We start from the raw sequence: 14,306 nt of genomic DNA, 5'->3' as shown, positions 1-14,306 counted from the left end.
TTTATCCATCAACCAGGCTATCTGGTCATCATCACATTGCTGCTTGTGGGAACTCGGCCAAACTGGCTGCTCTGTTTCTGGTGAACTGGTGCGACAATAATCCTCTCCCTCAGTGTCAACAAAACGAAGGAGAATGTCATCGACTTCAGGAAGCGTAGAGGAGAACATGCACCTGTCTACTTGAATGGTCGAGAGCTTCAAGTTTTTAGGTGTCCAGATCACCAACAACCTGTCCTGGTTCCCCCATGCTGACGCTATAGTTGAAAAAGCCCACCAACGCCTCTACTTTCTCAGAAGACGAAGGAAATTTGGTATATCCGCTATGAAAAACCAACTTCTACAGATGCACCATAGAAAGCATCCTTTCTGGTTGTATCACGGCTTGGTGTGGCTCCTGCTCTGCCCAAGACCGCAAGAAACTACAAAGGGTCATGAATGAAGCCCAGTCCATTACACAAACCAGCCTCCCATCCATTGACTCTGTCTACATTTCCCGCTGCCTCGGAAAAGCAGGCAGCATAATTAAGGACCCCATGCACCCCTGACATTCTCTCTTCCATCTTCTTCCATCGGGAAAAAGATACAAAAGTCCGAGGTCACATACCAACTGACTCAAGAACAGCTTCTTCCCTACTGCCATCAGACTTTTGAATGGACCTACCTTGCATTAAGTTGATCTTTCTCTACACCCTAGCTATGACTGTAACACTACATTCTGCACTCTCTCCTTTCCTTCTCTATGAACGTTATGCTTTGTCTGTATAGTGCGCAAGAAACAATACTTTTCACTGTATCCCAATACATGTGACAATAATAAATCAAATCAATATCATTAAAGCAACGACCACAATTCGAAAGTAAATCATTATCTGGGAAACGGTTTGGGCTGTTCTGAGATTGAGAGATAGAAAGATGCAAATAAAAACAGCTCTGGTAACATCTGTGGAGAGAGAAACAGAGTTAACGTCCCGAGTCCACATGACTCTTAGTGTTTCCAGCATTGTTTTGTTTTTAGTTTAAGATTTACAGCATCCATAGTATTTTACCTTCATTATAGAAATCCAGGGGTATGGGGAGAGGGTGGGAGTATGGCATTGAGATACATCCCCCACCTGCAACGGTGCTGCCTGCACTAGGACCCAGAAGCATCTCCAAGACCTGAGGTCAGCGCTCAGAACCGGGTCCATGCTGAGAGCCCAAGATCGGCTATGATCATAATGAATGGCAGAGTAGGCTCGAAGGGCCGAATGGCCTACCCATGCTATTTTCTGGGCGCAGCCCAGTAGCTCCGTCCCCACGGGCAGAAATCACATTATGGCTGCTAAATCTTGCAAGGTCTCAGTTTGAGATTGTGCCCCCCTCCCCCCTCCCTGTCCCCACGACGATGACATGATCAGATCCACACCCAGAAAGGGCATGAACCTGATTTAAAGTTTCAAATTTTATGTTAATTTATTATTGTCACAAGTAAGGCTTACATTTACACTGCAATGAAGTTACTGTGAAAATCCCCTAGTCGCCACACTCTGGCGCCTGTTCGGGTACACTGAGGGAGAATTTAGCACGGCCAATGCACCCTAACCAGCACGTCTTTCAGACTGTGGGAGGAAACCGGAGCACCCGGAGGAAACCCACGCAGACACGGGGAGAACGTGCAGACTCCACACAGACAGTGATCCAAGCCGGGAATCGAACCCGGGTCGCTGGCGCTGTGAGGCAGCAGTGCTAACCACGCTGCCACCATGCCGCTCCTGTGCATTCACGATTTCCATGAATTTAGATACGTTTGAATATAATTAAAGGGTTTCACATCACAGGTTCTGCCCACGATGTATCCTCCCCCCCACCAACGCCCTCCCCCCACCCGCCCCCCGCCCGCCATCCACAGGTTGTCACACTGGCGCCAATCGCTGCTGATTTTAAAACGTGAAAAGCAGTCGCATGACCTAGCTGGGGGCAGTGCCAACGGGGCACAAAAAGGGGCAGTGGTAAAGGTGGAGTCTAGCAGGGTGGGTAACCCTTCTTCGTGTCTAGTTGCAGGGCGGGAAGCCCAGTTCCTGTGAGGGGGGCAGTGGGCAGCATGGTCGTTAAGGGGAGAGTGATATTTATGGGAAGTGGGAAGGGTGGGGTGGAAGAGGAGGGAGATTGTCCCTGATACTTCCATGGTGGGGTCACCCCGGTGCTTATGGAGGCCTGGCCCTCCGTGTCCACGGGGGATTGGGGGGGGGGGGGGGCAGTGGGAGGGGTGGGGTGAGGTGGGGGGGGGAGGTGTGGAGGTGGGGGGGGGGGCAGTGGGAGGGGTGGGGTGGGGGGGAGGTGTGGAGGTGGAGGGGGGAGTGGGAGGGGTGGGGGGGGAGGTGGAGAGGTGTGGAGGTGGGGGGGTGGGGGGGGGTGGGGGGGGTGGGGCGGGGGGGCGTGGAGAAACGTACCAATTTCCACATCTGCGTGGGTTTCCTCCGGATGCTCCGGTTTCCTCCCACACTCCAAAGATATGCAGATGAGGTGAATTGGCCATGGTAAGTTACCCCTTAGTGTCAGGGGGATTAGCTGGGTAAATACATGGTGCAATGTGGATGGGGGCTGGGTGGGATTGTGGTCAGTGCAGGCTCGATGGGCCGAATGGCCTCCCTCTGCACTGTAGGGATTCTATTTCTCTAATCTGTGATTTCTCTCAGTCAGAGCCTGACACACTGACAAATCTGGGGGGAAATTCCACCCAATGTTTCCACACACAGCAGGAGGCCATTTGGCCCTTTGTATCTGTGCTGGCCCACTGAAAGAGCTTTGCAATTTCGAGCATAGAATCCTACAGTGCAGAAGGAGGCCATTCGGCCCATCGCGTCAGCACCGACCACAATCCCACCCAGACCCTATCCCCATAACCTCATGCATTTACCCTAGCTCATCCCCCTGACACTAAGGGGCAATAAGAAGTCTCACAACACCAGGTTGAAGAGCAACAGATTTATTTGTACCAAATATTTGCGAGACTTCTTACTGTGCCTACACCAGTCCAACACCTTCATCTCCACATCATGACTAAGGGGCAATTTAGCATGGCCAATCCGCACATCTTTGGAGTGTGGGAGGAAACCGGAGCACCCGGAGGAAACCCACGCAGACACGGGGAGAACGTGCAAACTCCGCACAAACAGTGACCCAAGCCTGGCGCTGTGAGGCAGCAGTGCTAACCACTGTGCCACCACACGGGACAGCAGTCCCATTACCCCACCTCCCCCCACCTTTTTCCCTTTCTGACTTGCCTAAGTACTATGTCTCTACAATTCCCCCATTGGGAAAGTTACGACTGAATCTGCTGCCAACGCCCAGAGTGGGCTGCAGACACCCCTTTAATCTCAACAGCTTGAATCTGCAAACCCATTTGCAGAGTTTTGACCCAGGGATCAGAGTCCAGGTGGAGACAGTCAGTGCTCAGTTCACCCTCTGCAGTGTTAGAGAGACTCATCCCAGTCCTCCCAGCTCCACATTAACGGCACAAAGACAGGGACAGTGCAAACCTCTGACGGCTCAAAGCCCCGACTCCTTTCCAAGCACAGGGACACTCCGCAAAGCTCGCTGCTTCGGTAGAAGCGGAAATCTGCCAGGGATGCGGAAGTCTAATGCAATGCAAAGTGGGAGGGCAAGGAAATCTCAGCTAGCCTTTTAAATGAGGAATGCACCACAACCTCAATGTCAAACCTCCTGTGCAGAATGTTCCTCCTCTCCCCAGTGTCCGCCCTCCTCTTTCTGGCTGATTGTCACTGCACCAAGATTGTGCAGACTGGCACTAATGAATTAAATCTGCAGACATTTGAGTTGCCCGCCCCTCCAGGGTTGCACCGGAGTCTCCCGGAATTAAAGACAACTTGCCTGACACGGTTATACAATAAAAATCATGGGTGTGTTTTTCTTGAAGAAGTATTTTCTTAAAACGCACTGGCATATTGGAAAAAATATATTGGCGACGGGGGGGGGGGGGGGGTGGAGGATTGGTGAAGGAGTGTCATAGAATCCTATAGTGCAGAAGGAGGCCATTCAGCCCATCAGGTCTGCACTGACCATAATCCCACCCAGGTCCTATTCCCATAACCCCATGCATTTACCCTAGCTAGTCCCCCTGACGCTAAGGGGAAATTTAGTATGGTCAATCCATCTAACCAGCACGTCTTTCGGACTGTGGGAGGAAACCGGAGCACCCGGAGGAAACCCACACAGACATGGGGAGAACATGCAAACTCCACACAGACAGTGACCCAAGCCGGGAATTGAACCTGGGTCCCTGGCGCTGTGAGGCAGCAGTGCTAACCACTGTGCCACCGTGCCGTTCCATTCTGTGACTAGTCACTGATTCTTCATGATTTAAAAAAGTATTGCATGGGGTGTGGGCATTTGTTGCCCATTCCTTATTGCCCCTGGACTGATTGCTTTCTAAGCCATTACAGTTAAGAGTCCCCCAACATCCGCTACGGGCGGAATTTTCCCGTCCTGCCTGCCACGGGAATCGTAGCGGGTGAGAGATGGACCATGCAAAGGGCTGTTGACCTCAGGTGGGATTTTCTGGTCTTGGGGCTAGCGTGGCCGGTGACTCTATAAAAGGGGATTAGCCCACCTTTAGAATCATAGAATCCTACAGTGCAGAAAGAGCCCATTCGGCCCATCGAGTCTGCACCAACCACAATCCCACCCAGGCCCTATCCACAAATCCCCACATATTTACCCACTAACCCATGCATACCAGGACACTAAGGGGCAATTTAAAATGGCCAATCAACCTAGCCCGCATTGGCCCAATTGATCAAAATTCTGTTGCAATTGGAGATAACTTTCTTCACTATCCACTATGCCACCAATCTTGGTGTCATCTGCAAACTTACTAACCACGACCCCTATATTCTCATCCAACTCATTCATATAAATGACAAATAACAGTGGGCCCAGCACTGATCCCTGAGGCACACCTCTGGTCACAGGCCTCCAGTTTGAAAAACAACTCTCTACAACCACCCTCTGGCTTCTGTCAAGAAGCCAATTTTGTATCCATTTAGATATCTCACCCTGGATCCCGTGAGATTGAACTTTATGCAACAACCTACCATGCGGTACCTTGTCAAAGGCTTTGCTAAAGTCCATGTAGACAACATCAACTGCACTGTCCTCATCTACCTTCTTGGTTACCCCTTCAAAAAACTCAAACCTAAGGAAGGATGTGCTGGCCTTGGAGGGGGTCCAGAGGAGGTTCACAAGAATGATTGCAGGAATGCAGGGTTTATCATACGAGGAGCGGTTGAGGACCCTGGGTCTGTATTCGATGGAATTCAGAAGGATGTGGGGGGATCAAATTGAAACTTACAGAATACTGAGAGGCCTGGATAGAGTGGATGTGGAGAGAATGCTTCCACTAATGGGAGAGACTAGAACTCGAGGGCACAACCTCAGAGTGAAGGGACGCTCCTTTAAAACTGAGATGAGGAGGAATTTCTTCAGTCAGAGGGTGGTGAATCTGTGGAACTCATTGTCACAGAGGGCTATGGAGGTCAGGGCATTGAATGTCTTTAAGACAGAGATAGATAGGTTCTTGATCAATAAGGGGATCAAGAGTTATGGGGAGAAGGCAGGAGAATGGGGATGAGAATCTTATCAGCCATGATTGAATGGCGGAGCAGACTCGATGGGTTGAATGACCTAATTCTGCTCCTGTATCTTATTGTCTTTGGGTCTCATTTAAACCCCAGCTGCCTCTACTCTAACTCTTACCAAGTCCCGTTCACACCTCACTCCCTGAGCTCACCTGGCTCCCAGCACAGCAATTTTCAACTCCCTCCACAGCCTTTCCTCCGATCTCTGTAATCTCCTCCAGACCCGCACTTCTCCAATTCTGGTCCTTGAATCATAGAATCCCTACAGTGCAGGAGGCCCATTGAGCCCACACCAACAACAACCTCACCCAGGTCCCACGTTTTTACCCTGCTAATCCCCCTGACACTAAGCAGCAATTTAGCATGGCCAATCAACCTAACCAGCACATCTTTGGACCGTGGGAGGAAACTGGAGCACCCGGAGGAAACCCACGCAGACACAGGGAGGATGCACAAACTCCACACAGACAGTGACCCGAGGCCAGAATTGAACCTAGGACCCTGGCGCTGTGAGGCAGCAGTGCTAACCACTGTGCCACCCACTTTGGCCCCAGATAGCTGAAGGCACAACCTTCATTTCCTTCACTCCATCATTAACGGCTGTGCCTTCAGCTACCTCATAGAATCCCTACAGTACAGAAGGAAGCCATCTGGACCATTGAGTCTGTACCAACCACATCCCAACCAGGTCCTATTCTTGTAACCCCACACATTTACCCTGCTAATCTCCCTGCCACTAGGCTCAATTTAGCATGGCCATTCAGCCTAACCCGCACATCTTTGGACTGTGGAAGGAAACCGGAGCACCCGGAGGAAATCCACGCAGACACGGGGAGAACGTGCAAATGCCACACAGTGACCTGAGGTCGGAATTGAACCTGGGTCCCTGGAGCCGTGAGGCAGCAATGCTAGCCACTGTGCCACCCCTGGGGCCAAAGTTCTGGAACTCCTTCCCTAAACTGCTCCCCTTCTCTCCAGATTCCGCCATTTGCGCTGGTGCTGTCAAATCTCTTAGATCTGTGTTCCCTCGGTATCTGGCCTCCTGCCAATGAAAACTCCTAATTTCCAACCTAATATTTAGGATGTGGTAGGGTAATGTTATCTGCAAATTTAACTGTGGTATCTTTAGGTATTACTCGGGGTGTAATATTTTACCCCTGTTTTTGCTATATTGTTTCAGTAACTTTGCAATATTACAGCTACATGTGAACTTTCCCAACCGCACACGGGATGGGTGATGTACAAGTTGGAGTGACTGAACACCAGATATCAACACTGAAATCAGAATCGATCTGTCCCTATTCATTTCATACTTCATCAGAAACCATATTATGCAAATCACAGAGGTCTTTATGGTTATGAAAGGGTTTCGGTACAGTAGCTGCAGAGCAGATTATGAAAAGAGTCGCTAATAAATCCAATCGGGATTGGACCCTCGGGTTCTATTGACCAGAAACTGAACTGGACTAGCCATATAAACATTGTGGCTACAAGAACAGCTGAAAGGCTGAGAATTCTACAGCGCCTAATTCACCTCCTGACTCCCCAAAGCCTGTCCACCACCTACAAGGCACAAGTCAGGAGTGTGATGGAACACTCCCCACTTGCCTGGATGAGTGCAGCTCCAACAACACTCAAGAAGCTCGACACCATCCATGACAAAGCAGCCCATTGGATTGCCACTCCTTCCACAAGCATCCACTCCCTCACCACCAGTAAACAGTGGCAGCCGTGTGTACCACCTACAACATGCACTGCAGCAACTCACCAAGGTTCCTTAGAGCAGCACCTTCCAAACGCATGACCTCTGCCATCTAGAAGGACAAGGGCAGCAGAAGCACAGAAACACCTCCTCCTGGAAGTTCCCCCCCCAAGACACACCTTCCTGACTTGGAAATATATCACTATTTCTTCACTGTCACTGGGTCAAAGTCCTGGAACTCCTACCCTAACAGCACAGTGGGTGCACCTACACTACAGGAACTGCAGCGGTTCAAGAAAGCGGCTCACCACCACCTTCTCAAAGGCAACCAAGGGCGGGCAATAAATGCTGGTGTGGCCAGCGACAACCACATTTCAAAAATTAATATTAAAACACTCAGGGGAAATGTATTTACCCAGTCATAGAAATCATAGAAACCCTACAGTACTGAAAGAGGCCGTTCGGCCCATCGAGTCTGCACCAACCATAATCCCACCTAGGCCCTACCCCATGTCCCACCCGCTAATCCCTCTAATCTACGCATCCCAGGACACTAAGGGGCAATTTTAGCATGGTCAATCAACCTAACCCGCACATCTTTGGACTGTGGGAGGAAACCGGAGCACCCGGAGGAAACCCACGCAGACACGAGGAGAATGTGCAAACTCCACACAGTGACCCAAGCCGAGAATCGAACCTAGGTCCCTGGAGCTGTGAAGCAGCAGTGCTAACCACCGTGCCGCCCGGTGGAGAGAAAGCAGAGCTCAGTACCACAGTGAATGGGTAAAGTGAGTAGTGTGTGAGGGAGAAAGGAATAGAAGGATAGGTTGACAGGGCGAGACGAAGTAGGAGAGTGGAGGAGGCTTGTGTGGAGTGTAAACCAGCATAGAACTGTTGGGCTGAATGGCCTATTCCCATTCTGTAACTTTAGCAAATGAGATTGATTGATTTGTGTTCAGTCACAGGTGAGGTTGACACCAGTCATTACTCTTAGAAAACGTCACAATGCAAACATTTAATATAACAAAATAGAATAAAGGCTGGATGTAAAAGCATATTTTAATGACAATATAAATGCTTTACACCTCAAAATATGTACAATTCAAAACATGCCATTCATGTACCCGACTAAGTTTCAATATAAATTCAGTTGCTCAAATGTTTGTTCCTGATTTTGAGAATCGCATGGTGATCCAAATGAAGGCACGTTTATAAACAATGCAACAGAAATTGAAAAAGGGAGTGCACATTTGATTCCGAATCTTTCAGGTGCAGAGGGATGGTGCTGTGATTATTCCACATCACTCCACAAGAAGCAGGTTTCAAACTAGGAAAACTAAACAGAAGCCAGTCGCTCCCACTTGTCACAAACGTCACCCGACTTGGACCCGAGAAAGATAGGCTGGAGTGCTGGTGGTGAGGAGCTGGGAGCTGCGGAGGAGCAGGGAGATTTCGGGGTCTAACTGTGGAAATCACAAGTTAGCAGACGGATAGAAAATAAAAGTGATTGGGCCATTGAACGGAATGTTGGGCCCTAATCTCATGTGGTCAAGAATACAATGCTACAGTCGTGTAAAGCTTTGGCTAGATTCCGTTTAGAATATAACTGCATTCAGCTCTGGGCACCATGCCTCAGAAAGGATATACTGGCCTTGGAAGTAACAGATTCACCAAAGGAAAAAGGATCAAGTTTACATGGATTTGATTTACATTCCCTCTAGCTGAGATTAAGGGGTAATTTAATGGAGATCTTTATGGGATTGGTAGGAGAGGGGGGAACTATTTACCGAGTGAAAGGAGTCCTGAACAAGGGGACAGAACCTTAAAATTAGAGCCATGGGACATGGGCGTCACTGGCTAGGCCAGCATTTATTGCACATCCCTAATTGCCCTGGAGGAGGTGATGTCAGGAAGCGCTTCTTCACACAAAGGGGAATGGAAATCTGGAACACTTTTCCCCCCACTTCCCAAAACAAAATCTGCTGAGACTGAGGTGGGGGTGGAGTGGGGGGCAATTGAAAATTTCAAAACTGAATCGATAGGTCTTTTTGGGTCAGGGGATTGAAGGTTAGGGAACCAAGGTGGGCAGGTGGGGTAAAGAAACAAAGAGAGGAAATGCTGGAAAATCTCAGCAGGTCTGACAGCATCTGTGGAGAGAGAATAGAGAGCCAACGTTTCGAGTCTGGATGACCCTTCGGCAGCTCTGATGAAGGGTCATCCAGACTCGAAAAGTTGGTTCTATCCCCACTCCACAGATGCTGTCAGACCTGCTGAGATTTTCCAGCGTTTTCTGTTTTTGTTTCAGATTCCAGCATCCGCAGGATTTTGCTTTTATATTTGGGGTTAAGAGACAGATCAACCATGGCCTGGCTGATAGATGGAGCAGGATTGAAGGGCTGAATGGCCTTCCCCTATTCCCGTGTCCTGCCACTCTACAATCTGAAATACTGGATCAAGGGATTTATGATCAGATTCTGGCAATGACCTCCCAGCTCCAAGACACACCAAGTCTGTTAATGGACTGAACTGGAGCAGGATTTTCTAGTCAGTGCATCAGTGAAAGTGGCTGTAACAGCTGAGATAATTGGAATATTAAAGAGGGAATTTGAGGCTACATGGAAACAGGACTAAGCAGATGTGGAACTAGCATCGTCGCAGTGCAAACATGATGGGACAACTGGTTTAGGCTGAGATTAATGTGCGAGTCCAGTTCACCAGTGCTGCCGCTCACCATTTTCTAACAAGTGAGCTCTTGTAGGTCCCTTAATCTTCTCCCGTCGCCCTCAGCCTCTCTTCACTTGTTCAAGCTTTTTCTTCAGCAGGTTGTAGTTCTCCTCAATCCCCGGAGAGGCTGGATCGAGTTTCAGAGCGAGTTTATATTGTTCCCTGGCCAGACCGAGTCTGCCCCAGCGATGGTAAAGTACGGCTGCAGAAGGAGGACAAACTTTGTGTTACCCAAACATGGTAAAAACGTATCTGGGTTTGATGTTCCAGAGGACAGGATTGTTAATGAGTGCAGAGGCTCAGTTTGTTCTTCTGGGAGCCGAGGGGATTGAATGGAATTGTTCAAAATTGCGCAGAGTAAACAACGAGAATCCCTTTTCCCTGTTGGGTGGGTCAGTAACCAAAGATCAGAAATTTAACAGAACTGGCAAAAAGAAAATTAAAGCGATGAGGGCTTTATTCACTCAGCGAGTTATTGTGATCTGCTTCCGCCTGAGGGGGCGGAGGAAGCAGATTCAATAGTCACTTTCAACGGCAAATTGGTTAAATGGTCAAAAAGGGAAACCAGAGACTGCAGGGCTAAGGGGAAAGAGCGGGGGGGGAGTGAGACTAATTGAAATACTCTTTCAAAGAGCTGCCACAGGCAAGACGGGCCAAATGGTCTCCTTCTGCGTTTATGATTCGGTATGAGATTATGTTGAGGCGCACTGCAGGGTGAATATGAAGAGAGCTTTATTGTGTATTTAGCATATTTAGATATCTGTTCAATGCTAATCCGTCTGTAGATGCTCTGTCACCTAATGTTTCTATGAGATGAAAGAGTCATTTTACCCTCCAATTATCGAGCAATAGTTAAAACGGACACCATAGCCTCCTGACATCTTTGATAGTATCTGTGTGAAACAGCTTGGGATGTTTTACTGTGTTATAGCTGCAATATAAACATGCAGTGTCTCACGTCAACGCAAGATGGCTACCCATAGCTGTCCACGTGTGTGCACTGGTCCACACATACCCAGAAAACTAATGATGCATATCTGCCTACCTGTCAGTACCCTCTGCGCACGCGCCAATGATGTCACCACACATATACGCTGTGACGTTTTTAGTGTGCATGTGCAGAAACAGTCAGTGCAAAATTAGGACATTGCCTCTTAAGAAGCAAACTGAGGCTGCGATCCTAACTTGCACCGAGTCCCGATGACGTATAACCCCTGTGCTCACTGACCCTACATCGTCTCCTGGCCCAACAACGTCCTGATGTTAAAATTCTCACCCTTGTTTTTAAATACCTCAATGAACTCCCCTCTCCCTATCGCTATAATCTCTTCCAACCCCACCATCCTCTGAGATCTCTGCACTCCATAACTGGTTCCCCCCCCCCACACACACACACACACAACTGCAGGTCTTCCATCCCACTCGGACCAAACTCACTGCCCAAGATCCAAGTCCAACTGGGGCCCCAACCCAGAAAGCTGGCTCCCTCTCCATGAGTGACAGGCCCTTCCGGACAATCCACCTCAACTAGGAATTAAAGAGCGGCACCTAAAATGCAGCCATGATGATATGAGGTGGAGATGCTGGCGTTGGACTGGGGTGGGCACAGTAAGAAGTCTCACAACACCAGGTTAAAATCAACAGGTTTATTTGGTAGCACGAGCTTTCAGAGCGTTGCTCCTTCATCAGGTGAATAGCCACTCACCTGATGAAGGAGCAGCAATCCAGAGATAGGGAGAGGGGAGTTCATTGAGGTATTCAAAAACAAGGGTGAGAATTTTAACATCAGAACATTGTTGGGCCAGGAGACGATGTAGGGTCAGTGAGCACAGGGGTTATACGTCATCAGGACTCGGTGCAAGTTAGAATCGCAGTCTCAATATGCTTCTTAAGAGGCAATGTCCTAATTTTGCCCCAACTGTTTATTGGAAGCACAGTGAAATCTTCATTATAAAATGTATTTGCTTACAGTGATCTCTGAATTTGTATTTCTAAATGTCACTTTATCTGTAATAATAATATATCAAGCATCAACATTTGGCTATCATTCAAGAAATTGGAAGCAATGTTCGTGAACTTATACTTTAATGTTCTCCATATAGTGACATTGGGAGGATAAAAGGTTCTGCTATTAAAAGCTGCAAATAGTCAGAAATATGTTCAAGGCTTTAGTTGCATAAAAATGACACCCACCTAAATTTCCATGATAACTTGCTATGGTAGGATTAATCTGAAGTGCTTTCAGAAACAGATTTTCAGACTCCTGTATATACAAAAACAGTTAACAGTTTTTAAGTTCTTAACATTACGAATTTAAAAGAAAAACTACAGGCCCTAAATCAAAGGACCTGGGTTCGATTCCGGTCTTGGGTGACCGTGTGGAATTTGTACGTTCTCCCCGTATCTGCGTGGTTTTCCTCTGGGTGCTCCGGTTTCCTCCCACAGTACAAAGATGTGTAGGTTAGGTTTTAAAGTTTATTTATTAGTGTCACAAGTAGGCTTACATTAACACTGCAATGAAGTTACTGTGAAAATCCCCTAGTCGCCACACTCTGATGCCTGTTTGGCTACACGGAGGGAGAATTTAGCATGGCCAATTCACCTAACCTGCACATCTTTTGGACTGTGGGAGGAAACTGGAGCACCCAGAGGAAACCCACGCAGACACGGGGAGAACGTGCAGATTTCGTACAGTGACCCAAGCCAGGAATTGAACCTGGGTCCCTGGCGCTGTGAGACAGCAGTGCTAACCACTGTGCCACCCACTGTGCCACCATGCCGTCCTATGGTGTATTGGTCATGCTAAATGCACAGGGTTACGGGGATTGCGCTTTCGGAGAGTTAGTGCACAGTCTCAATGGGCCAAATGGCCTCCTTCTGCACTGTAGGGATTCTATGATTCTTCAAGAGCAAAGTGATAACATGCCTATGGGCTGGTTCAGCTGTGGTCTGTGTTTTTGCACTTTCTAATTGTTGTCGGCTGTTGTTCTGTACCTATCAGTCTTGTCTCTGTTCCACAAGGTTGAGAGTTCACTCCACGTTCTTCTGCAGAGAATCAAGGCTGACACAGCAGTGAGAGTGTGATACACCAACTGAGCCATGGCTGACACCATTTAAGATGCAAAGTGTGGTTTGAAAACAGTTGAAAGTACTTTGCCTCACGCACTCGAGAGAGGAATCACGCGTGTCTCTGTTATACTTTAAAAATAAACCTCTACACATTCCGCAGTTTGTGACAACTCACCTTGTACTTTTTCAACTTGCCGAGCACGTTTGCAAATGAAAACATGATGGTGTGATCGTTGGGTAGTAACTTCAGAGCTTCCTTTCCAACAGCTTCAGCTTGTGCTAAATTACCTAGTTATTGAGACAACACTGGTTTAGCTATCAAAACAGCCATTTGCAGCAGTTGTAACTGGGGTAGAGACTCCCGCTTGGTTACATTGTTTTTTCGGTGTAAATTCATGCAAGATCGTGGAAGAGATTGTGGGATTTCAAGGCCAGTTACATTCAGCACAAGTCAAATTCCTGCAACGGTCTGGGTGAATCTATCGCCAGAGTGAGTTTCTGTCAATTGTGGACCTTCAAGGAGGTTCCAAAAATTAAACTGGATTGTTTACACCACTGATAGGAATATTAGGAAAGATTCTGAATTAATGTTTTATTAAATTTACTAAGAAGCTAACTACTTATCCCAATCCAAAGTAAAAAAAAAGTTTATTTATTAATCACGAGTAGGCTTACATTAACACTGCAATGAAGTTACTGTGAAAATCCCCGAGTCGCCACACTCTGGCGCCTGTTCGGGTACAGTGAGGGAGAATTTAGCATGGCTGATGCACCCTAACCAGCACCTCTTTCAGACTGTGGGAGGAGACTGGAGCACCCGGAGGAAACCCACGCAGACACGGGGAGGACATACAGAATGCACACAGACAGTGACCCAAGCCAGGAATCGAACCTGGATCCCTGGTGCTGTGAGGCAGCAGTGCTAGCCACCGTGCCGCCCCAATCCAACTCAGAAATTGTTCTGTATATATTCTGCAAGTCATTTTCAGTCATTGGAAATCAGGTCACTCTCAGGGGGCAGTGGACTGACTCAGACTTTTGTGATTCAACCCATTTCCAGGTGGATCAATCAAACTACCACTCTTGAATATATCACAGAATGATTTTTTAAGAGCTGTGATGGTACTGCCCCTTTAAGAAATGTATTTAATCATGTTTCTTTGCAGGTTTTTCAG

General features: G+C 48.0%; 2 protein-coding genes across 5 annotated transcripts in view; both read right to left on the bottom strand.

Moving 5' to 3' along the window:
• The window catches only part of LOC144499519 (gamma-glutamylaminecyclotransferase-like), a 28,351-nt gene extending 24,588 nt beyond the window's left edge, over positions 1 to 3,763 (bottom strand). Inside the window, exon 1 of one of the 3 annotated variants that reach the window (XM_078221557.1) lies at positions 3,519 to 3,763. The gene's annotated coding sequence lies outside the window, so the exon portion shown is untranslated. The remainder of the gene's footprint in view (positions 1 to 3,518) is intronic. The other 2 variants (XM_078221559.1, XM_078221561.1) reach the window with 2 other exon arrangements.
• Positions 3,764 to 8,380: 4,617 nt separating this feature from the next.
• tmtc4 (transmembrane O-mannosyltransferase targeting cadherins 4) overlaps positions 8,381 to 14,306 on the bottom strand; it is a 32,302-nt gene continuing 26,376 nt past the window's right edge. For both annotated transcript variants that reach the window (XM_078221542.1, XM_078221543.1), the window contains exons 16-18: positions 13,307 to 13,419; positions 12,256 to 12,325; positions 8,381 to 10,264 (exon numbers count right to left, since the gene is read on the bottom strand). In XM_078221542.1, coding sequence (XP_078077668.1) covers positions 10,122 to 10,264; positions 12,256 to 12,325; positions 13,307 to 13,419 — 326 coding nt within the window. In that variant the 3' untranslated portion in view covers positions 8,381 to 10,121. The remainder of the gene's footprint in view (positions 10,265 to 12,255; positions 12,326 to 13,306; positions 13,420 to 14,306) is intronic.

This window comes from Mustelus asterias, chromosome 10 (assembly GCF_964213995.1).
Source record: "Mustelus asterias chromosome 10, sMusAst1.hap1.1, whole genome shotgun sequence".
Taxonomy (NCBI): Eukaryota; Metazoa; Chordata; class Chondrichthyes; order Carcharhiniformes; family Triakidae; genus Mustelus; species Mustelus asterias.
This window is presented reverse-complemented; position numbering and strand designations above follow the sequence as displayed.